Source organism: Uloborus diversus, chromosome 7 (assembly GCF_026930045.1).
Source record: "Uloborus diversus isolate 005 chromosome 7, Udiv.v.3.1, whole genome shotgun sequence".
Lineage (NCBI taxonomy): Eukaryota > Metazoa > Arthropoda > Arachnida > Araneae > Uloboridae > Uloborus > Uloborus diversus.
This window is the reverse complement of record NC_072737.1, coordinates 113,380,514-113,406,832: the sequence shown is the minus strand read 5'-3', so window position 1 is coordinate 113,406,832 and position 26,319 is coordinate 113,380,514. Positions and strand designations below refer to the sequence as shown.

At 32.5% G+C, this 26,319-nt stretch overlaps 1 protein-coding gene across 2 annotated transcripts in view; it reads left to right on the top strand.

The window, feature by feature from the left end:
* The window catches only part of LOC129226365 (rap guanine nucleotide exchange factor 2-like), a 458,437-nt gene that overhangs the window by 361,220 nt on the left and 70,898 nt on the right, over positions 1 to 26,319 (top strand). For both annotated transcript variants that reach the window (XM_054860968.1, XM_054860969.1), the window contains 2 exons: positions 17,934 to 18,107; positions 24,660 to 24,878. In XM_054860968.1, the coding sequence (XP_054716943.1) occupies positions 17,934 to 18,107; positions 24,660 to 24,878 (393 nt within the window). The remainder of the gene's footprint in view (positions 1 to 17,933; positions 18,108 to 24,659; positions 24,879 to 26,319) is intronic.

Genomic DNA, 26,319 nt, shown 5'->3' with positions numbered 1-26,319 from the left:
TGGTTCAAACAAAATCTGTTGAATAAGCTTAGCCCGTGTGATGCTTAGCTGATTTTTTTGAATTCAAAGGTGCAACCTCCTAATACCTAGGGTGCGCCCCCTAAATATTGTAAAAAACCCCCAAGAAAGCAAACTCCCCCCCCAAATGAGAAAAATACCCCTCAAAACACCCTCCCCCTAAAAATTTCAATGCCGCAGTCTGCGCCATGACCCCTCCCGCCCCCCTAAGTGGGCACCCCTCCCGAAGTTCATTCTTAGTTTTGTGTGGAAAAAAGCGCCCTTTGACAATCGAATGGGTTTGTAACTAATGCAGATTAAAACGACGTACAATAATCTTAATATACGTCATTTCAACTGTTTCATTCTTGCTTCTGTAACATGCACTTAATTTGATTTTTTAAAGATGTCTTAATTCATGGCTTATATTTCTTCTTATGAAGAGGAAGGAGAAACGAACATTGCACACGACACTTGCTCTGGCTCCGCAACCCAGTTTAGTTGTGCAGCAATATTTGTTTAAAATTATATTGACTTTTTTTTTTTTTTTTTTTTCAACTTGAAGGCCCGAAAATGATAATACACCAGTAGAGAAAACTCTGGACTTTTTTCATCCTAAACGACCAGACGATATTAAATACGCTGTATAAGATGGAAACACGATACAGAATGCTCGATATTTAACATTTTTTCTTGTGGAAAGAGGGGGGGGGGGCGCAAGAGTCAAACTCCTTCCTCCAGAGCCCATGGTTTTGACATAGTTTGCCAATCCTAAAACGATAGTCAAGGAACAGTATAACCTCGATTTAACGATTGTCAAGGGACTGGAAAAGTTATCGTTAAATCAAGGATATCGTTAAATCGAAGAGCATATACATTTAATACAGTCAAACTCGGACCAATGAAATGTATCATTAACTTAATTGAGGAAATCGTTAAATCGGGTATCGTTAATTCGAAGTTATAATAATAAAAAGTAAAATACTTTGTAAAGACAAATGCAAGGGTAGGAGTGTGTTGTCCTAATATTTTCATTATTTTGTTCTCTTCTTGCGCGGAAAAATAAAATTCAAGCTATAAATGAAACTTTTCATAATGATATGCTTATACTTAAGAATAAAATAAACTTTGACAACCCTAAGAAATTTTCTCTAAAAAAGAAAAAGAAAGAGAAAAACTTATGTTGAGCTGTTTTTTCTCTAGAGAAAGGAGGGGGAGGTGCGGTTAACCAAAACACGTGCTCAATATAACGTTGTTTGTTTTATCTATACTTCCACTCTTGCAGTAATTTTTCTTCTTCAAAAAAGTGGTAAAATAAAGTATTAAAGAAAATAAAAACAGCTGTGCAGTAAACGTTGAAGAAAAAGAGTTTGAGGAGGGGGGATAGGATCCAATATTTTAGATTTTTTTCCCTTTGTAAAGACATGAAAAACATTGGAACCGGCGGGGGGGGGGGGGGGGGGGGGATAGATATTCCCTCCTCCTCTCAAATTGCAGTTCTGTGGCAGAGGGGAGGGGGTGAAAGGTATCATAGCTAATTGAATTAAAATAAATTCAATTTGTTGAGTTAGAACCCTAATTTAACCACTTGGTTTAAAGGTTCAAAAAATTTATTTGGAGCAAAATTTAAATGGATTGTCCCCTGCATGGGGTGGGAAGTAATACTTATTTTAATAGTGCTTATCTTGTGTTGTGCTTTGAGCATGATTAGTTTGTTCTTCCAGTACACAACTTCAGTTTGCTTTGGATTTCTGTTCAGTGAAGTTGGATTATTTCAGGCACAATTTCTTTTAAATTTAGACATTAACTTTTTGCTTTAAAAATGTAAATAGTAATTTGTTTTATTACAATGCCACAGGAAACAAAATTGTCTTCCTTGTGGTTGGGGAAAAAGCAGGCAGAAATGGATGCAAGATCAGCACATGGTGCCGTGCAGAAAAGGATGAATCGGAAGCATTTTGTTCTGCTTTTACATTATCTTTGCAATATTGATAATCAAGGACACAGGTGTTCTTATGCTGTTGCAGCGAGACATAAGAGGTTGACAAGTAGCTTGAAAATTCAAGCTGTATTTTAAATTCCATTTTCTTCGTCTTCTACTGAAAACAAATTGGTTGTGATGAAGCAATCCTTAGCTTTTGTTCCTCCCAAAAGATAAAATTTCGAAAGTGGAGGTTTTCTTAGTTTTAGTAGCTGTAAACAGCAATTATTCATTTGCATCTATAAATGATTAATCTGTAATTTACAGGGATATTTTTGTGGCTTCTGAGATAGCGAAAAGCATCAAATTATCTGATAAAAACTAAGCACATAATAAATTTTGGACTTGCACCCTATTTTAAATCCCTGTTTATTAAGGATATTTTTTCATCATTCTTTGTGATTCACTTTGATAAAACAACAACAAGGCACGTAAAGAAGCAATTGAACATACTAACCACAGCCACAATACGTACACCATAACCTACTGGTATGTGGTGTATATTTCTACTTCTAATGTGTCCCTGAGTTGAAGAATAACAGATTGAAAGTTATTATGATGTTTATTTTAGTTTTCATGATTGAATTTTAAATGTTTTATGATCCATTACAAAAATAAAGTTTATAAATTAAAGTTTAAAAAAAACTTAATATTTGTTGTCCTTAAAAATGTCCTAAAATTTTTGAAATTTCCACTCCGACCCATGCTAATGATAAAAACTCCCCTCTCCCTTCTCCGTATAAATTCCAGTTCCGCTAGTGATGTGACTTACAATAACACAATAATTACACGCGTTTACATTATGTGTCTGGAAGTCGAGGGGGAGCCACTTGCCATCCAATTTGTGCAGTATTTTTGTCGGGCTTACGTAAATTTCTTTTTTTTTTTTTGATTACCTGATGTTTCTCCCTTCCTTTTTACTTCCTTTTACAAAAAAGGAAGTATTGTATTCGCGAAAAAAATTTCACCCAAAAATCGATCTTTATTTCCATTTTGCTCAACCCCAAATGAATGTTGAGTTTTTTTTTTTTCAACCCGACCACTCGTGGATATATGCCAAGGAACGTACTACAGACACCCGAAATATCCATTTTGACGATTCCCTAGTTAATTACAACGGGTTTTCTCGTGACGTCTGTATGTACGTATGTATGTGTGTATGTATGTCGCATAACTCAAGAACGGAATGTCGTAGAAAGTTGAAATTTGGTACGTAGACTCCTAGTGGGGTCTAGTTGTGCACCATTTTTGGTTGCATTCGGATACTCCAGGGGAGTCTTTTGCCCCTTTTTTGGGGGGAAATCATTGTTAATTTCGATGTAAACTCAAGTGGTGTTATGATTTGGCTTACACTTGGCGATATATCGTCAGTCTTTTCGTCGCCAATTTTTGTCTCCAACTTGGCGACAAATTTGGATTTTTTGTTTATTTATTTAATTTATTATTATTATTATTATTATTATTTGTGTGTGTGTGTGTGTTTTTTTTAATCTGATTTCAATTTGGCCACTGTTGGTGATATTTAGAGAGTAAACTATTGAATGATATTAAAACTGCCACTAATTAGAAAATGACATTGGAGTAAAAGAAAGTCATGGGATGCAATCAGCTCGTTTTCTCTTGTTCTTTCATTTCCATTTTAGTTTTTTCCTTCTTTGAAACAGTTTTGGGTTTTTTAATTGTACGTGTGGAGTCGATTCCTTATCTCGACCCGAATTACCCATTTTTCTCTTCCCTCATCGCTTTCCCTTCGTAGTCATATCTTTCAATAAATTATAATGATAGTCTAATTGCAACACATGAGAGCCTTGAATGTCGAAAATAGCCTCGAAAAGCTTTTGAATGTTAAATACATACTGTGAACAATTAGTGCTGCAATTCTTCTGTTGTAGGTGAGTTTAAAATGGGGCAACGTGCTCTCGGTACCTTCCCTGGACTCGTAAATAATGCTCACGGTTCAAAACTATGCCCCAAACACGACGATGGGAACGGGTTCCTTATTTAATCCAAGGCTAGTTTCTTAAAAACCTGTTTCTGTCTTTACGCTGCATTCTTGCATTGCCGCATACCAACGCGAGCCTTTGTTTTTAAAAGACAGGAAAGTGGCGAATTTCTCTCCCTGTATGAAAAAATATCAACAAGTTTAATTCGTAATTAAGGCCCATAATGAGAGTTCGGTGTTGTACATTTTTAAGCCTCCCTATAATAAGGGAAAGAAACTAAGGGGACTGAGCAGGGGCTCGTCCTAAGAGGAGGGGGATCTAACTGCCCTCTAAATCCTTTTTTGCCATAATGCCTAATGCCAGTTGTTGTATCAATTGAAGTACACGTTTGGAGTTTGCTTTGTCCTCCTTCACCAACCGCAGGAGAAAATTCGCGCCATTCTTAATTAAAAAAAAAAAAAAAAAACATCGACATTTCACATCTCTAGTTTAGGGATCTCCAACCCCCCCCCCTTTTTTTTTTCACGGACCACGTTGTAAACTTTTTAAGGCGAGGCTGACCAACAATCCAACATTATTTCATTTCAGTCGGTCTAGTCAGTGGTGGTTTTGTGAGATTTTTCTGAGTGGAGTTTTCTTGAAATATGATTGGAAATTTATTATCAAATAAAAAAATATTTTTTTCAGTTTGGAAGCTTCCTGCAGGCTGGACAAAATCTTCTCCGGTCCGCGGCAACGTCAAAAGAAAGGTTTTTTTTTTTTTTTTCAATATTTCCTTTGAACCTTTGGCCTTCAAGTTTCCCAGCCTTCCTTTTCAAAGGAAATCTTTCTTTTAGAAAACTAAAAATGTTTCATATACAGTAAACCCTCATTAATCCGGACGCGATTAAACCGGACTACAGTCGAGTCCCGACTTACGCGATGGATGCGTTCCAAGACCCCTCGAGTAAGTGGAAATTTCGCGTTGTCGAAAAATGTATATTAACGAATTTCTTTAGAAACACCCAATTCTTTTAGATGCTTATAAACACCTCGGACTGCTTTAAGCCATTACTTAGCTATACATAACCGTTTCTTGCATATGGGACTCATTTTTTGCTGTATTTAGAAAAAAAGATGTTTTCATCAACATTAAGTACCGTTCAAATGTTAAAAAATCAATGATCAATGGGAGGGAAAGACATAAAATAAATCAGTATGGTACGTACAGTATGTAGTAATAATAAAACGCTACACTGCACTAAATGGTACTATACAATAGATACAGTGTAATAATATTTATGACTTCAAAAGTGAAGATAATGATAATTTATACTAAATGATCACATCGTTATTTTTATTTAATATATTTTTAAATACAGTTGCTTCGCCTTTTCTTTTATTACGTTTCCACTTATGGTAACATCCCTGGTCTCTTTAATCCACAATACAAGAACAGCTTCACACGTTGTTACCTCTGTTTGGTAGGTACAACAAACACAGGTAGGTACACAAAGGTACACTCTGTACCTACCTTTGTTTAAACCTCTTATTCTGCAAGTTTCAATATTGAAACTAAGTCCTGAATTTTTACGGATTTCTTTTTCTTGACCTTTAATTGTACGTATGGGGTGGTTCTCTTATACCTGTCGTGCTACCAACGACGCACTTTTTAGCTATTCAAGCATATTGATAATTTTAACCTTTTCTTTCAATTGTCAGAATTTATCTCTTTCTTTCCATCTTCACAAACTTTAGATGAAGCAGCGTGCTAAGTTGTCATTATATTTTATCAACTTTCATATTTAGAATGTAAAAAAAATAATAAAATGCTGAGTGGTTATGTGATACACTAACAAAGCAATGTTGAGACTGTAAGGATGCCTCTGTTGTCAGTGATGCTAAAGGAATGTAATTCCATTCACGAAATCAATATTTAGTTACTAATAACGATGCCAATGCTCCCTTTGAAAATTTTCGTGTTGTGAGAGAGGAATTCGCGTTATAGCCATTTTGCTTAGGTCGAATCGCGTTGTAGCGCGACTCGACTGTATGGGTCATTCTTCAAAAAGTGTAACTTTTCTGTCACACGCCTTTTACAGCAAAAACTTTAAGGAACAATTTTACAATATTTAACAATGATTTTTAATTTCATCAAAAATATATCTATTTAAACCTGCCAAAATAATTTTTATTTTTTAGTATATTTTTGGTTCACAACATGTGGGATTCTCACCTTCGTGGCATGTCACACACCTTGTGTGACTTTTTTTGTTGCTTAATAACTTCTTTAACTAAAAGTGTATGCTTATTTATTTATTATTCTTTTCACAAGTGTCTCAAGTGGATGTAAATTAATGTAAAAAAAGAATTGAACATGTTTTCGTATGCTTAACATGTGCAGATTGTAGTAACGAAGAAAAAAAAATCCCTGAAAAGTGTATCTATTAGGCTTATAGTAATGGAACATTCCTCACCTTTATGAATCTCACCTCCGTGACAGACCTTATCAATGTAATCATTTTTGAGGTGAAAATAAATGATGGAGGGGAAATACATCAATAATAGGCATTCTACCAAAAATATAAATTGCCAGTTTATCCTCAAATTTACTAAATACTATTTTTGAACATACATTTGAAACTACTAACTAAGCCTTACTTTAATTAAGAGAGCTTAATATTATATTCCCACTAATCATTAAAATAGCTGATTGTTTGCACAATGAACAAAATTAATACTTTGATATTAAATTGGGCTCGATTTTTAAATATTAAAAGTTTTTTTTCTTTTTTTTTATTTCCATGAACAAGGCATTTAAAACAAAAAAATTTTATTTATGGGTAAAATAATTGGAACTTAGCTGGGCCACTGTTTATGGTTACTTCAAGTAGGTAACACTTTCTGTTAGAATGAAAAAAAAATAAGAAAATAAAAGGTTTCAAAATTGAAAAATATTTGCGTTCAAAAGTTATGTTTTCTGGAGAATGACCCGTATACTAAATCCTGACAGCCATTTAGATGAACATACTATATTTTTTTATTTTTTAAATCTGGTTTCGATTTGGCCACTGTTGGTTATATTTAGAGAGTAAACTATTGAATCACATTAAAATTACCAATATTGGGAAAATGACATTAAATTGGAGTAAAAGGAAGTCATGTGAGGCACACATCAGCTCGTTTTAATTTATGGAGTAAAGAAGCATTTAAATATTATGCATGTGGGTTTTGTGTATTCCTCAAAAACAATGCCTCAAGAATAAGACATTCAGACAGTTCAAAGCAAATTAACCAACTTCTTTGAAACTGCGTGATTAAAATGTGATTGAAAAGAAGACGAAAAAAGGCATTTGTATGACTCTTTTCACGAACTCGTTTTTTACGAGCACTCTGTGAAAACGAGCAAACATTGTGGACCCTTTGCGCTCGTTATAAGCGTGTTCGACTGTGTTTTGTATTTTTTTTCTTATGCTGTTTCATATTTCCTTTCAGAATACAATTTTTGTTGTGTACAGTATTTTGTTCGTGTACCTTTGCTCAATTAATGGGTTGTTATGTTCAGTCAGAACTTTTATTAATTCGGACGACTTGGATAATGAGGTTCTAATGTGATATAACGTTAATGTAAATATAACGTTATAATGAAAGTATCCTGAATAATAGGGTGGGGGGGGGGGGTCGTTCAAAAGAGTAAGCTTTCGAATTTCAGTTTTTTTTTTTTTTTTAGTGTTTTTAGTTAACTGTTCATACTAAATAAATTTTCCTCTACATTTGTAATTGATTCTATGATGATCGAGCTGTTACATTTTATCGAAAGAAATGGTAATTTTCTATTTACAAATAACGTTATCACAAGCATTAAATTTACCAGAAAAGCCATGGTCGGGAGGAAAAAAAAAATACTGTACAAGCATTTAAATTTTCCGAAATTTGCTTGTGGCGGGGTGTCAATTAACCCCCTCTGCATTTTAGAAGCATAATGAAGTAAGGCATTTTCGCACGTATTGTGTAATTTCCCCCTAAACGTGTATTGAACACCCCCCCCCCCCTTCGTAAAATTTTGAAATGATGTGGGCCTAGCCATCATTATAATATACATTTCTCGGCGTACAAATTTCTGGCAACTGCTATCAAAGTTTAAAATTTTGTTAGCTTATCGTATTCAATAGATTTGACCTTTAGAGCTGTGAGGGCCATTGAATGAAGTGCAGATTTATTTGACATTTGTGATCACGGTTGAATTCTCGCGCGTGAGTAATGGAAAATATCGTCTGCAAAGGTTAAAGTTCTCCTTCCTTTCCTTCCCTTAGCATCCGGGCGCGGTTGTGGGAATTTGACATTTGGTTATATAAACTGTTCTAGTTTTCTTTATTCCTTAATAGTTCTTCTAGTTTGGCGTTTAACTAGAAATCAGTTCTGTGATGAATTTTGTCTGATTAAAGGTACATGTCATTGGATGATTAAGTCTAAAAGTTTTGAAGGAAAATGAAATGGTTTTTTTGGAAATAATTTTGTGCTGTTCACTTTAGTATTTCCACTGGGTCCTAGAACTGTCAAATGTGGAAAATACTATTTTATATTATGTTATGCTTATCGCTTTAAAATATGTGTTTTAATTGACTGTAGTTTATTTAAGAACTTTTAGAGATTTTAGAACTTTGTAGTTTTATTAAGAATTTCGTTTTGAACTTTTTGAAAAACATTTGCACTATACGGTATGTTTCTTCTTGTAATTTTAATACAAATAGCAGATATTATTATGACAAAAATTTATTTACTTTTCTTATTTTTATGTATTTCATTGAGACTGCTTACTATATTTGAAAAATATCTCTAAAAAACTCAAAATAGGACAAATATTTAAATATATACTTATTTTTGAAGCGTGAGATTATAAGTCAACTGCCGTAATTTGTTTTTTTCTTTCCAAGCAGCATACGTAATAGAAAGTAACAGAAAGCTATTAACGCTAAAGATTTTTTTATATTTTTAGGTGCATAGTTAATCTAAAAACCAATAATTAAGTGTCTACTCTAATTCTTCGAAACAATCGTAATCAAAATTCGTAAACAATCAAATTTAAAACAATACGGTATTTTATGACAAAATTTTTCTTTATAGAAGATAATAGAAGGTAAAATTTGTGCATCTTTTCACCAATATGCATTTTTTGCGTAATAGAAAATTACTTATGTAATCGATTTTTTTTTAAACAAAGTAGAAAATTACAAAACTATTAAGTTGGAAACGAAATTTTACTACTATGGTACATTGTAAATTACAAGCTTAACTTTGGTGGCCAGTGCACACTTCTAGTTTTCTCTTTATTTGTGTAAAGGGGTTTTTGTTGTAAGGAGCGGTCCATAAATGTTTCACTTTTTTTCTGAACTTTTCACCTCCACCCACTTTTTATAAAGTGTCTCACTTCACCTTACTTCCTCCCCTTGTCACATATCATGCTTTTTTCATGAACATATTCTTATAAACGAGCTGATGTGTGCATCACATGACTTCCTTTTACTCCAATATACTGTCATTTCCCCATCATTGGCAATTTTAATGTGATTCAGTTGTTTACTCTCTAAATATCACTAACAGTGGCCAAATTAAAATCAAATTTAAAATTAAAAAAAATCGCCAAATTTTTCGCGAAGAATTCGCCAAGTTGGCGAAAAAACTTGGTGACCTTGACTCGCGATATATCGCCAAATGTCCGACAAATTATAACACCACTTGAGTTTACATCGAAATTAACAATGATTTCCCCTCAAAAAGGGGCAAAAAACCCCCCTAGAAACATCCGAATGCAACCAAAATTGAAGGTGCACAACTAAGGTCCCACTAGGAGTCTACGTACCAAATTTCAACTTTCTAGGACATACCGTTTTTGAGTTAAGCGAGATACATACACACATACGCACATACATACGTACATACAGACGTCACGAGAAAATTCGTTGTAATTAACTCGGGGGTCGTCAAAATGGATATTTCGGGTGTCTGTAGTTTCCTAGGCATATATTCACGTGTGGTCGGGTCGAAAAAAGAAGTCAACATTCATTCGGGGGTGAGAAAAATGGAAATTAACGCCGATTTTTGAGTGAAAATTTTTTTGCGAATACAATTGTAAAAGGAAGTAAAAATTGTATAATGTCACTTCTTTATGGGGTGCAAATTTGCTATAATAACCAGATCTTTATTACCGCATTTTAAGATCATTTCTCTCTATGGATATGCCTCGTATTTTTTTTTCAGTCCATGCGTGGGTGGGGGGGGGGGGACTGAACGATTATGGTCCGAGCACTATCCGTGATTGCGAAAAATATAATTTGAGATTTTCAAGACGTCATAATTCAAATTAGTATTTTTTTTTTTCCCAAGACGGAGACTAGCATTTTGAATTTCGTAGTTTTGTGACGAGACAATAATTGTTCCCAATACTTCCTCAATTTATTGCACGTCAGAATGCCAAGTTAATTTCAATGTATTTGCATGCCAAAGTGCAGACGTTGTTTGCGTCATATGGTTAAATTTTTCGTGCCAATCTGCGGCGAGAATAATGCTAACTGTCCTCGTAACTCTCGGAGCTTCCAAGCGTATCCTGACGTCACGGGAAATAATGACGTACCCACTTCCTTTTCTATCTTTGACTCGGCAGGTGTTAAGTCTATTTACGTCAGTCGTCCGTTTTTCTCTTTGTTGCCGATTTCAGTGTTCGTAGACTTCATTCATAAAGTGTTGCCTCCCACAACAAATATATTTCCGAGTTGAAAACAGGATCAGCGTGGTGGTTTTGCCTCCCAGGCGGTTTTTTGCGAGCACTGCCGCCTCCCCTCAAAAAAAAAAAAAAAAAAAAAAAAAAAAGAAAAAGAAAGTCTTTGCAAAGTTAAAGGATTTTTTTTTTTTTTTTGGAGCATTATTTCTGTTTAATTTCAGAGCGAGATAAAGAATAGTACTTTATTTTTTCAAGTGGAATATGTGTAATCGATTTTCAAAAAAGAAAAAAAAAATTAGATTTATTTGAAACACATCACATGGAGTTCATAAATTTTTGTAAACTTTCGTATGTTTTGGATAAAATTTTGTATGATGATAGAAGTTTGTATGTTTGAAGAGTAATTTGTAAATTACTTACTTTCCTCATTTAACGGTGATCTTTTGAAATGTCGTTATGCAGAACCCACATCTCCTTTAAATGCCCCAATGCGTGGTTAAAAATTATTTATTGTTTTTTTTTTTTTATATAATTTTTTTATGCTTTTGAATTTATGTTTGTACAGTTTTTTTCTTTCAAAATATTGATAGTTAATGTTGCAAATTTAATCACATTTTCAAAACATATAGGTATTCTATTTAAAATTTCAAAGTTTTGTTATTCCCCCCTCCCCCCGCCAAAAAAAAAAAAAAAAAAGAGAAGAGTAATGGAAACTCCTAAGGGCAAACAAGCATGATTGGATAAATTTAACAAAACTCGAAGTTAGTGCAAAGAATACGACGTAGGAATTTTGCTTGATTATTATTTTGAAATTTAGATTAGAGTGGTGGCCAAAATTATAAGGACAAAAGAAAAATCTCCAAATCTGCATTTGGTCGAAAAGTTATGCAAATCTTATGACTGGAAACTAATGGTAAAAGAAACGTTTTTAATTACTTTTATTGGGAATAAATAGGAATTTCGTATTCATAGAATGAAGTTTGAATTTGGACATCCCTGTTGTATGAACAAAATAATATGCACAATTAGATTTGTGTGTTCTAATCATTAGAAATTGCTTGTTTTGCTATCGCTATCAGTATCATTTTTGTGAATGTTAACATTGCATACTCTTAAAATTTTATTCATAAATAAAGAAATAAATATATAATCTTAAAAAAACGGAAAGAAGTTAAACAAACTCTGATCATCAATTGTTTCAATCCAGAATGTGAACATCATCACACTAGTACGACCGCTTTTCTTATTTTATCTTGGATTGGATTCTCACATCATAATTTTTTACTTGCAACATACACGACCAAAAAATGCGAATAAAAAAGGAAGAACAATTAATCTAATAAACAAAAACCTATTTACATTAATGAGTGTTTCATCCCCCTTCCCCCTGCACGAAACTGATCATTCATGATATCCGTTGTTTTGAGACTGACAACTGCTTATTCATATTTTTGGTTCTATTTTGCCTAATGTAGCTCTTTTACTTAAAAATAAATAAATAACTAAATAAAACGTGCAACGGACAAACCAAATAATACTGAAGCACAAATGAGTTCTTATCGGATGTATTTTCTTTTCTTTCTTTTTTTTTTTTTTTTTTTGTTTAATCATTGAAAAGGGAAACATGTATTCACAGTTATCATTGCTGCGTGTGCAATTTAGTTTTTTTTTAATGAAAAATCGTAAACATTCCTTAACAAATTCGTTTTTAAAGGTATAACATGCTCTAAATATTTTAGTAATTTATAAAATGCTTATCCAATGCACAGTTTGGTTAAATATATTATCCTGAGTGCAAAAAGTATTATAGTGAAACCTGTGTAAGTTGACCACTTAGGTGCAGTACTTTGGTGGTCAACTTAGACAGGTGGTCAACTTATAGAGGGTAGTAATAAAAACTTTTTTTTTTTTTTTGTCATTTCTTGTCCTATGCATTCTTTTTTAACTAAATTGGAATACTTTAAACTCACTTTCATTGTTTAACATTACTTTAAAACAATAAGAAAAATTATTTAAATATTTTTAGAGATTATTTCCCAGAATGACGCGTAAAGCATCACAAATTTAAAATTTCTGTAAATCGATCAAAAAAGGAAAAAAAAAATTGTCTCATTGCTTATGAAAGACTACTTACTTGATATTAACAATTCCTAAAAATTCATAACAAATCAAAAGTGACCCAAACTCTTCATTTGATTTTTTCTATTACATTTGTAACCATGGCAATCCACTTTTCAACAAAATAACTCCTCGTTTAAGTTTGGTACATTTTGTGGGACTTAACATTAGCTCCATGTTTTTCGATGGTAGCATAAATATCCATAGACTTTTCTAAAAAGTCTGGTTGCTTAGTTAAGGCATAACTGATTTTAAAACTTTTATTACAATCTAATGCTTTTGCCAAGTGGTCAATTAACAAAAAGTTTTCTACAATACTCCAAACCAAAGCTGGTGTACATTAGTGGTCAAGATAGACAGGTGGTCAAGTTACAGAGGTTTTCTTTCATTATATAAGATAGGACTAATTCCGTTCTTGACAAAAGTGGTCAACTTTACAGGTTTCACTGTACTTTAAAGCTGTATCTTTAATAGAAAAAAATTCCTACGAATTGCAATAACCTGAAAACACACACACAAAGCGATCGTTGAGAAAAAGGGATTTAAAGTTTTTCTTTTGCATAAGAACGCATAGCGAGTATGACCTAAAATCACTCTAACTTTTTAAATATCTGAACTAAAGAGATGGAACTTTTCCTCTGTGTTGGGAATAATGTTTAGTTTTTAAACAAGCAATAGAAAATGTTTTGATCCTTTGTTCATTTTTGAGGTAATATAACCCCTTAAACTTATTCTGTGCCGGGTTCTTTTCAACTGCTTAGTAAATTAGAGGTAAATTCGAATATAATGGACTTCCTGCTGTGGTTTCAATATTAACATAATAATTTAGTTTCCTGTAAATTACAAAGCATTAAAATATTCTGTCAAACAAAGAAAACCGCTAATTACTTTTTTGTGATCTCCGTATTGTTTCTTTAACCTCATTCGTCATGAAAACCACATCTGGATTTCAAGGTTGAATAATAGATAACCATCGTCGGTATTACCATCAAACCCTCCAAACGATCCGTCTCTGTCATTACCATCTTTCTTCTCCATTACAGAATTCCTACTCTTTGAGTTGAACGAAATAGATTTCTTTTGGAATTAAAAATTTGATCAATCAAATTGTTCCTTGAACCACCATTTTTTTAATTTTATGAATAGTTTACACCAGTTGCTGATGATGGATTCACGATAATTTTCTAACACATAAATATAGTTGTAGGACTTTGTTCTAATTAATCTTAGTGAGATACCAGAACAAATCCATCCTTGCATTTATCTTAAGAATGTCTTTCTTGCTTTTTCGAACAAAAGTGAAATTTTTCATTACATTCAAATAAAATGATTTTTGTACTACACTAGATGATTATTTTATATCCAGTGGGTGTCATTAGAATTTTCTTTTGGGAATAGAGGATAGGGGTTTCATTACACAGTTCATATTAAAACATGTGGTTTTTTAACTGACGCCCATATTCACACCCCTGTGTTTGTCTAACCAATGGCTGATTTAACGCATCTCAAAAGCAGGGGCGTGCACAGAAATTTTGGGGCCCGTCCCAAATGACTTTTTCGGGCCCCTCTCCATATTGTTTACCTTTACGTCCTACATAGATTTTACACCTCTTTTTTGAAAATCTCAGGCCCCCTTCAAGCTTGGGCCCGGGAACGTGTGTCCCTTCTCCCCCTGTGCACGCTCCTGCTCAAAAGGCCGCAATTGCGAGGGCCCCAAAGAACATCAAAATACATGTTTTTTCAAGTCTTATTTCAAAAGAGAAGGACTAAAGGAGCGTCAAAAATACAATGCTACGGACCTCCGAATGTCTCGCGAAGAAATTTTATTGCATTTTAATTCAAATCCAGTTCTTCCCGAAGTTTCTCGCCATGGACATAGCTGCCCGATCTGATTTCTTGTTTCAACTTTTCTAAAATAATAATTTAAAGAAAAAGGAAAAACAAACTGAAAAAATTGTGACGTCCAAATGAGTCTCGGGTTGAAAAAGAATCTTCATTTGAGTTTCATTTTAACATTGTTTTAATGAATGAACTAGCTGCGTCTCTCGGCTTTGCACGGTCTACCTCGAAACTAAAAGCTATGTCAAGTGATGCGTGTTCAACAATCGGGCTTGGAAAAAAAAAAAAAAAAAAATGCGGCAGATTGCGGAAAAATGTCCAAAAAGTAAACATTTTAAATCCCCGGATTACAGGAAAAGCCTTTTAAAACAAAAGCATAAATTTTATTTGTTCATATTCGAGATAAAAAAAATGGCAACAGATCTATCTTCTCAATGATTTTCTTCACTGCTACAAAGTTTAATAAAAGCATTGTTACGGAAAGTTGAGATGAAGCAGTGAATAATAATTTGAATGGAGGAAAACTTTCGAAAATAGGGATTTTATGTCGAAATCTAAGTGTCATGATTTAGTTTATAATTGATATATCCGCTAATTATTATCAGAGGATTATGTTAAATAGCCAAACATGAAGACGGGAAGATTGCGAATCCATCGATACCTGGTTCGATGGTCAGTTCACTGGCGTTCGGGAGAAGTAACTCGAACGTATATACATATAGGTACATACGCTCAGTTTTTAATATTATGAGATTATTCCAATTTATTCTGCTTGAGAAAGATAGCTGAAAATTACTGTTACTCGTTCGCAAACTTCCTATCGATCATGGGTTTATATTTCCCTCTGGAAGAGTTTGCAAGAGCTCGAAGAGATGTTAAATAATGCGGTTAAAAGAGCAGCGCGTGTGCAAGGAATCCCCAAGAAATGTAATGAATGAGTTGACTTCTTGTCTGCCTGCCGAAATGTCGACGACCGGGGAAGTTGGGGGGTGCCTTACGCACCCCGAAAATCTCGATTCAAAATGCTTTTAGGGTATTGATTTCATTGATGATGGAAGATGAGTCACAGAACATGATGGTTGCCATGGTATCCGCCGCTAAGAGAGCGCCACCTGGTTATGATCGTGTTCAGTGAGTAAAATTGCACAATGCCATTCGAATTTCTCTCACATGTGTGTTGGAATTTCTTTCAGAGGATCCAGCATTCAATTAGCTGAGGCGGTATGGTATTTGTTTTGTTATTTCAATGCCACGTTTTCCAGTCTGTGTTAGTCATTTATTTCGAATCGATCGCTGTTTTTATTACTCTTAATTACCATGCTTTGCACCAGTATGCCTCTGGCAGTTTCTTTTGCTGTCTGATAAGAACTGCCAAATTAGAAGATCGCAAATTCCCCCCCCCCCCTTTTTTTTAACTGAGGTCTTGAAGGTATCGACTTGAATGTTGCCAATATGTATAATCACATGATATTTGCATGTCGTAGCGTTTGAGTGTTTAGCAATTCGACTTGACGTTTGATTTACTGATTCCCCCCCCCCCTATTCCATTTTCAAAATAGTTCCTGTTACTGGGCATGATTGATATTTTTTAAAAATTTACATTCTATGGCTCTTGTAATTTTGAAGTTTCTTGAAGGGGGGAGGGGTTGGGAATCAAAGTGTATATATGCATATCCTGGCATACATTTCGGGGGGGGGGGGGTTTGGGGTTTGTCATTTTTTTCTTTTGGTTACACTTGACTATGTTTGCTACAATTAGGGATTTTCGTTATATGAAAATATGTGTACAACCTTGTCTCCGTTTAGCCTACTTTCCTGTAAAAGTGAAAGAATGAAAAAACATAAAAAAGAAGGCTCAGTGCAGCTTTAAAATATTACTACAGAAAAAAAAGTCAAATAAATAAAATAATGAAATAAATAACAAAAAGTAAAAAAATGGAAAGAAGGTGTTTGGCTGCCCTCCCCCCACAATAACTTTTGAGTGAATAGTCCGATTTGAACAATTTTTTTTTTTTTTTTTGTTCGAAAGATCTGGGCTAGGACACCTCATTTTTGCATTTATTTCTTCACTTTTTGATTTGAACAATTTTTCACGCAATTTTGAACAGTTCAATTTTTTTTAAACTGTAGCGCCTACGGAGAAAATTAAGGCAAATGTAGTTCTGAACTTTTTGATGAACAACCTTTGTTGAAAAAAGCTCTTGATGGAGAAGATTTTTATTCATTGATTATTGTTTTTTTATTTTGCTATTTTTTAGGGTATTTTTTGATTAATTCGAAAATTTTCAATATTACCACCTGCAAGAGAAAGTATTAAAATATTGAAAAAAACAATATCTCAAGTCAGCTATAAATATGGCTAAATCAAAATAAAATGAATTCAAATATTTTTACCATGGCTGTGGAGTCAGCCCCTGACTCCTAGACTTTTAGAGCCTGCAACTCCTACTTCTGTACTCAAAATCAGTCCGACTCCAACTCCAGCCTTGGCAGAAATAGATTTGTAATGAAGATGACAGACTCCGACTATTGGAATTTTAAAGCCCTCGTCCTCAGACTATTTTACTGTGAAACCAATATGACTCCTCTCTGCAGCCTTGGTTTTTACTGTGAAATGATAATTGTTGAGATGATTCACTTTTATTTTCATTAAATTTTTTTTTTCGCAATGGGAAATAAAAAGAAATTCAGATTGTTTTATTTTTTAGCAGAAAGAAAGAGCTGTGCAGGTTGCAAAAAATATTTATTTCAGAGGATATTTTATTATTTATTCATTTATTTGCTAAAGTGTACTTAAAAATTGGCAACAGAGAAAAAATAAAATTTGAGGCGTTCTGTTTTTACCCAAAAGAAAGAAACCGATTTTTAAAATATATTAAATGTATTTATTTGGATATGAATGATGTCTTTTTTTAATTTTAAATAATGAAAAAATTAAATATATAAATCATTGTGCTTTCTGTTAATTTAATTAAGTATTTATTACAAATTTATTTGGTTAATTAATGCTAATTTATTTGTTCAATAATTTATTTAATTTTTTTTTATGTTCCCAACGATCGATAAAATCAAAAGAATATGTTTGGTGTTGTATTGGACTGGTACAATGCGGTCGGCTTTCAATCCTGGACCAAATCCTTGACAAATTCCTGTGTGCACCCCTGAACATACTTCTTTTAAATCTATCTATTTTTATGAAACTCTGAGAATAAGTGGTATATTTTGTCCCATATAGTGTGAGAAATCTAACTCCTTCATTGCTGCTTCACATACCTTTGCTTGCATCACTAATTTCAAATATTTTATGCATTTACTCTGAAATTCTTTCTGAAAATGATGTTTCTTCTTTTATGTATAGATTGACTATCCAGATGTTCAATTGATGAGACCTGGCCAAAGGCAGTCATGTACAACTATGAACTTAGAGAAATTACTTGCTTTAGAACAAGAGGAAGTTACCATATCCTTAGACACTCGACAACGCTATCACTCTGAAGGCTGTGATGACAACTATCGACCCCATCGCTTACAGGTATTTATTTTATTTTTATGATGCTCTGTTTTCTGTGTTCCTCCATTACTTCTCTTTCTTTTTCCAATGTGGTTTAGTGAAAATAGTTTAATATTGTATTTCATAAAGTTATCTGACTGCTCCTTTGTTACAACAATGTCCACTTTGATTTTTACCATTAGATTTAGACTACACCATTATCAGAATGATATTGGGAAAGTTTCTTAGAAAAATAGAGAGCATTTATTCATTATTATTATTATTATGTTTTTGAACTTTTATTGGGTAAATTATCTTTATAATATCAAAATAATTTTACTACTTACATAAAAGAATTTTTTTTTTCAATTTATAACACAATTAATATTTTGGATTAATAGCAATCATTATATTCCTTCATAGCATGTTTTTCTATTAAAAAAAATAGAACAGTGCTAAACAAGTTCTGAAATAAAACTGAGCTTAATTTGTAAATTAAAAAAATCATTACTTTCTAAAACTTATGGCCATGGTCTTTTCTCAAGGTGTCTTGGGGGATGTTAAATATGTTTCGAAGGACTTTTCCTTGTTACAAAAATTTTGTTTAATAAGTTTTTTTTTTCTTTTCTTGCTTTTTTTTTTTTTTTCAATTTTAATGCTTGAATACAGTGAGCGCTAAGTAATTGAATCACTGGCTGAATTCAATCAGCCACTTTAATGAACAAATCCTCAAAAACAGAATGAAATCTAGCTTTAACTTTGAAAATTGCCGGATATTTGAATCAACCATGCTGCTTAAATGAATCAAGCGTGTATGACTAACCATTTCCCATAAACAATAGGTGCTTCTGTGCATTTTTTTTCCTTTGCCTTCTTTTAGTAAAATGAGTTCTTTTTTTGTAAATAGTGAAGGGTGTGGCACACTTTTTGGGATAGTTTTCTAGGGGAAAAGTTTACAAAATCAGTGAGACAAAGAGAGACACTGTGTTGACCAGACTCCTGTGCTATAGGTTCTGGAGCATTATTGGAGCAATGAGCTGTGAATTATGGGCACTATAGGTACTTTTATGACATTGAAAAAAGAATTTCCAATGCCTCTTGTTGAGAATAAACTGCAGATACGTTTTTCTAAGCGGATTATTTTGCAATTTGAGTTTTGTAATTACTTTTTGATACTGCTATGGGATAATATTCTTTAAATAATCAAAGAATGAATATTTTGAGTGAACAGCATGCTTTTAATGATACATTATCATTTTTGACTAAAAATTAATGCTGGTTACTGTATTATCTGGCATGATGGATAATTCAAGGTTTATTTTGCAACAAAACAAAAGTAAATTTCCCCATTCAGTTCCAATCAAAAAGCAAAGCACTATAAGAAAAAAAAAAAAAACATTTTAAAAGAAAAACCATCGAATATTTTAATTAATATATACATATAACAGACAAAATTATAGAACCTTTTTTCACAATATGCACAGTTTTTAAGCACAATATGCAGTTTTTAAGCACAATATGCACAGTTTAATCAAAAATATTGAGAGAAGGAAATCAAAAGCATGGTTTTGGTTTCGATACTGCTTGAACCACTTGAATAGAGCTAATGGAAAGGAAAGGTGCACATCTTCATTCGTTTCAAATTTAGGTTCATGTGTTCTACCGCTTTAGAAATTTCTCTTTTTCTTTTAATATCACTCACAGAGTACTTGCCTAGACAACTTTAATAGTAAAATAAACTCACTCTGTCTCTCATTAACTTCAGCAAATGATCGAACTAATGAATGAAGGAGATCGCATCTTAGGTTAGCCTCTGAATAAAAGTATAATCAGTTGACTTGACAACTTGACAGATTAAAAGCAAATTCGTAGTCCTGCAACAGTCAAAGTGTAAACAGTATAGTTCAACAAAAGAAAACAAGCTAACTCATTTCTGCATGTGTAACTCCTTTATTGCACATTGGCTCAACAGGTTCTCTTCTTGCTACAGAGGTCTAAGTGAAGGTGAATGAATTTTTCTCTCATAGTCACTTGTTGTTTCCTTTTTTTTTTCATTCTTTTGAAATAACTTTCAAGTGATCTTTAAAAAAACTTCGAGTTAAAGGAAGTTAACTTTAAGACAATGAGAGTAATTAGCATGGAATTAAAGACAAAGGGGTCGGGACTTGATAAAAACTTCGAGTTATAGTAATATTCGAGTTATCAGACTTCGAGTTATCGCGAATTGACTGTATATCAAAAAAAGTAACCCTTACAAAAAAATGTGTATTGCGTAAATATATGTTTGTTATTTATGGTAGGTCATTATTAACAGATTTAATTACATGCCAATAAAGTAATCTAATTCTGAAGCAATCATTGTCACTGCGATTTGTTCATTTTTTTTAGATAAATAATTTTAGGTTCCTTTTAGAGAGGTAAGTTTAATTTTTATTTAATGAATAGCTATGGTGAATTCTTTAGCACTGGTTTAGGGGTGGTATCTTACTGCTTAAATGTTTGCTTACTTAGTTTTAATTTAATTTTTATAAAATGTTTCGTTATTAAACAATATTTTTTAGAGACGTACCGAGTAGCACTTTGGCCGAGTAGCCGAGTACCGAGTACTCGGCCTTTTATTACTCGGCCGAGTACCGAGTTACCGAGTACTCGGCCTTTCACTACTCGGCCGAGTTCCAAGTACCAATTATGTTTTAAGAAGAACCACAGACACACATGTGATGAATTTTGAACTTATTGGAATAGTAGTATAAACTTCCTTGTCCATATAATAGTTTTTAAAACTAAATTCCTGCTGAAATTTAACTATGCATTATATATATATACAATTTTGTTTGTGTCAAAAATTTTACAAAAAAATAATTTTTAAAATTAAAAATAAATAAGTAAAAGGTATGATTAATCAAGTTGGAATTAAAACAAATTACAGTAAAATCCCTCTAATGGGGACACTAACAGGACAATTATTTTTTCTGCAACATAGAGGTGTCCGCAGGACAGGGGTTTAATAATGTTATTTGCATTGGAACTGGGGAATTAAAAATTGTCCGCATAAGAGGGGTGTCCGTTAGGAGAGGTTTCACAGTATACCAATCAATTATAGTTCTAATCTGCCAAACATAAAAAAATTTTAAAAGCAGATAAAACAAATGTACAGGAACACTCCAGACACATGTTTCTGCCCCCCCCCCCCCCCCCCGTTACAAGGAACGTCTTTTTCAGTGCATAACATGTGAGCTAAAGAATGTAAAGACATTCAACAAAAAAATACGACTTTTGTCAAATGCCTTTAAATCTACGAGCCCCCATTTTGTTCATTGAAAAAGGAATTCCTTGTAATGCCAAAACACGTGTCTGCAGAGTTCCTGCACTGTACTTTTAAGGTTGTTTTATTTTTTAAGCAAACGTATTTTTACATTTTTTATAACTAATTTTTGTTTGTAGCAAAAATCCATTTTTAATATAAAAATTCCATATTTTCTATACTTAGATTTTTTGCGTAATTTTTAATAAATAAGTTTTATTAACTTTGGGGACATTAAAATAAAGATTTATTCCATTAAAGCATTACAAACTTCATTATTCTCAAAATTTAAATTTGACTTATAAATTTTAATTGTAAATGATTGCAGAATATAATGCTTGCTCTTTTTTTATAAATTTTAGTATCTGTCTTGGACAATATTCAATTTTTTGCAACTACTCGGTATTGGCCGAGTATCTGATCAGAATTTGGCCGAGTACCGAGTACTCGGCAAATTGGCCGAGTAGGCCGAGTACCGAGTAGTTACCGAGTACTCGGTACGTCTCTAATATTTTTCTTGTTAAAATAACAAATGACATTGTTATTTAATATTTTTACAAAATTAAACCTTTTATTATGTATTTAAACTGAACATATGTTCATTTTTAAACTGAACATATATTTTTTATAGTAATAATTTTTTTTCCTAACCTTGATTTTTCCGGCATGCCGGAAAGGACCAGGCAAGTGTTATTGAAAATCTGGTAACCCCCGAATTTTGCGGCATGCCGAATAATGCGGGGTAATACGGTATCTTAAACTGTATGTAGAATTAATTCCTCTCACAAAAAATACTTATATATTTTTTGCTTTATTGAATCAGGCACTTTATTGAATCAAAACTGTTTAAAACAAATGTGATTCAAATAAGTGGCGGTCACTCGATCATATGTTCAATTTTGAATGGTTAAACAAGGAAAACGGAAAATTTCTGATTAATGCAAAAATAATTTTGCAAATTTATCAACAGAATATTTGTTGTGTATAGTCTATATAAATGGTGTTATTATTATTTAATCATTATAATGCAAATTTTTCAGTTCCAGACAATGACATTATTGTGCAGGAGAAATTTGAAGTGGTTTACTTTTTATTTCTATAGTTATTTATCTATTTCTTTTTTCTTGATACAAAATAGAAAGTTTAGAAAATGCTCAATAGATTCACAACTTCGTAAAAGTGTATATTCATGATTCAAATATATCCAAAATACAAAGAAAATCATTATTTCATATCAAGAAGCACTTCATAGTAGATAGTTTTTTCTCTCTTTTTTTGGAGGGGGGGGGGGAGGGGGGGGGGGGCAAACTTTAACATGAACTAAATATAAGAGCTATTTTTTATTTTAGGAAAATCTTATTACCATTTACAAGAGCTAAAACGGAGCAAAAGCCTTTGCTCAAACGGAATCTTTGATTTTAATAGAGATAAAATTATTTCAATAATGAACACTTCCTGTTTCTTTTTGCACAATTAATGAATAAATATTAGAGTATTTTATTCCCTTCTGCTTAATTCCCCAACATGCTGAGGGGGCAGTTGACTGAGAGACAACCCTGAGCGATACTACAAATTGTAGTGGGGTTTTTGCTTATTTTTTTCTCTTCAATAAATATTTTGAAGGAAAAATTATTCTGCTTCGTATACAACTTGTGCAAAAAAGATAACTGAATTGGTAATTTCGAAAAGGGCCTGAGTCCAATAAAAACAGGGTGGCGACAGATCAGGGAAATCAGGGAGATCAGGGAAAAGTCAGGGAACTTTATTAATCAGGGAAATATCAGGGAGTTTTGAAAAAATAACAAAAAATCAGGGAAAATTGATTTTATGGAGAAAAAAAATTTTTTTTTTTTGCTTTACGAAATTAAGTACACTAATTCCCTACTCATTTTCTGCCAATTATCTGTTCAAAAAAAATTAAAATTAATGAGCTGCGATTATACACTGCCGCATATTTGTGCATCTTTTTTCCTCAATGTCAAAGTATTGAATCTTACTTATTACCCACAGGATGAACTTCCTAAGATTGCTTCTGTGTCTGTTAGGTTGTTTATTTTACCTAGCTTGAAATTTCCTTTTATGCTTTCAATGCTACGTAAAATAAACAACCATACAGGCAAAGAGGAAACCTTCATTAATGCCTTAGCTCCTTCGCTTTTATTCTATTGTTTCGAAGTAATTAGCGTACTGTAATCACGATTTCAAGAAGAAATCTTTGGTTTTTGAGTTAATACTGATAAAAGCTTAAAAGTTATTATTTCTTCGCGTTTTTAATTTAATTGCTAAAATTGAACTTTCAATCAAAAAAACTTTGTTTTTTTCCGTTATACTATTTGTTGTCACCACAGATTATAAAGATTTTCTTTTCTTGAGACTTAAGTGATTCTTCAATTTTATAACCAAGTTGTATTCTTCTTTTATATATTTTGAAATTTAGTAATTGCTTTTTTTTTTCTTGCATTTCAAAGTTGTTTGTTACAAAAGCAATCTAAGATTTTTTCTCGTTACATACTGAAATCATTTGAAATAGAGTTAACTTGTGTACTTAAGTAAATATATATATATTTTTTAATTGTTAAAATGCTGTATTCATTCATTAAAACCTATGTTCTTGATTAGAGAAAAGCTCCCTATGAATGGATGTCAAATGGCTTCATCTGTTTTGCATAAATATGTCAATTAGTTATATAAGAATAACTACATTACTTCTATACTTTCACTATTACTTGTTATTCTTGCAACAATTATTATACTGTTTGAAAACTTAGTTCAAAATAGTTTCAATTACTTTTTAGTTCTGTCATAAATACACATATGTTTTTAAGAGTAATTTTAATATTTTCTTAAAATTCTTATACTAAGTAATTCTTGGAAGTAAAGTTTTTTTTTTTTTTTAATTTTTTATAATCTTTCCATTGTAGAAAAATTTAATATACTGTTTTGTAAGTTTTTTTCCTCCAAAAAAATTGACTTGATATTTTTTTTTAAAACCATTTCATTTAAAAAGTAGCATCTTTTTAAAATATATCTTTAGTTCAACAACTTTACACAACTTAATACGTTTAAAATACTGCATTTTATACAAACATACAATGGATTTCAAGTAGAGCAAAGAAAGAAAACCATTATCAGTGGTAACGTAAATCAGGGAAATTTGGTGAACTTAATCAGGGAAATCAGGGAAAAGTCAGGGAACTTTTTTTCACAGTTCCTGTCGCCACCCTGAAAAATGAATACGACTTATGTATTCAACTATTCAATCAATAATGTTCGTTCAATTTCTTTTGCAGCTTCCTCTGGAGTTCCCATCAATGCTCCTCCGTGGGGAAGCCCTTCTCAAGAGCTCCAACCGCAACTCTCACAGCAGTGACTCCTCATCTGCTTACTCGGGATCGGACACCATGCAGTCCGTGCAATCTTCACTGGAGGATCAGGAGGTGGATCTGTCTGGACTTATTGAAAGCATTGTTGATTCTGATGAAGAGGAGGACTTAGCCGAGTCTCTAAATGTGAGTGGTTGTGTCATGCTTTTTTAAAAAAGTTTAGTTGATTTGCTTTGGTAACGATAGTTTAAGGATGCCATTTTTCTGTTAGCTTATTGATCATGGGCTTTCTGCTCTACAGGTTACAGCAGTTTTGAATTTTCAGTCTTGCTGTAGGGGTAAGACCAGTGAAAATCAGTTTTTAAAAAGGTCTTTTTTGGCCCCACCCTAGTGAGGAATTGGATTTTCTATGATTATGTCAGAAAATATTTTGTACAAGATTAGAGTTGGGTCTGTGGAGCAAAAGGTGTTCAAAACTGCATGAAATGTAAAATAGTTCCTTTAAAAAATTGACTATGCAAAAAATGGAGCTGGAAGTGCACAATTTCCAGCGAAAATTGTTAATACATTCGAATTTTATGTTTCTAGGCTCTTTGAGAGGCATGCATCACAGAAAAACAAATTTGTTTCTTCAATACTATTTCAAAGTTCCTGTTTAATATAAATTAATTCTTACGTATTTATATCTACTGTATATTAAAATCTGTTCGCGTCCGTCTGTCTGTTTGTCTGAAGATCAATCTTCTCGAGAACCGCTGCGAATCAAGAGTTAAACGAGATACCGATCAATTCGAAATTTCCCAAAGAAAACAATAGGACCAATCTCGTAATTGTGCGACTTTAATTTGCGGAGATATTAATTAAAGCGTTAATTAACATAACGTTATTCAGGATTTTTTATTTCTTTCCTGTTGCCATTTTGCATATGGGTGAGCAAGTAAAATTCTAATAATTGTTTTAAAAGAGATTTTTTTGGCTGATGTCCAAATCTTAAAACACCGTTTCCATCTAGAATTTCATTTTAAATTAATTTAAAATTGGTTGCTCTATTCGGACATAGCCTTTACTTTATCGTCTGTCCTTTTTTTATTTTTTACATTAAACGTTCTTAGCTCTTTTCAGCGTATGAAAGTTGTTTCTTTAGCTATGTTTATTGATCGTAGTGTAAGTTTATCATTCACCGGCCTCATATTTTGGTACATTTAGGATGTGCGACTAATTATGTTTATTTTGTTGGACTTTTTCCCGTCACATGGGTGAGTTTTCAAATTATAATAACTTTCTTTTTCCTTCCTGTTTCTATTTTTGAAATACAGTTTGTATCGTTAAAAGAACATGTTAAATTAAGATTGTTTGGATTTCTTTTAGTGAAACAGAGTTGAACAAAAAAGATTGTTTTTAAAGGTTATAACTAAAGCTAAATTGGAATCTGATGACTTGGTACTAAATTAATGCTTATTGGTATTTACTAATACTTGGTGCTTTAGTTTCACGTAATCAAATACACATTATGTGTCATTTATGTAAAAATTCGATTGTAATTGTACATTAATATTTCAGATATAGTCTATCAGATGTAATTCATTTTAAGTGAGCAAAGATTATAGTTGATAATGCATATATTTTC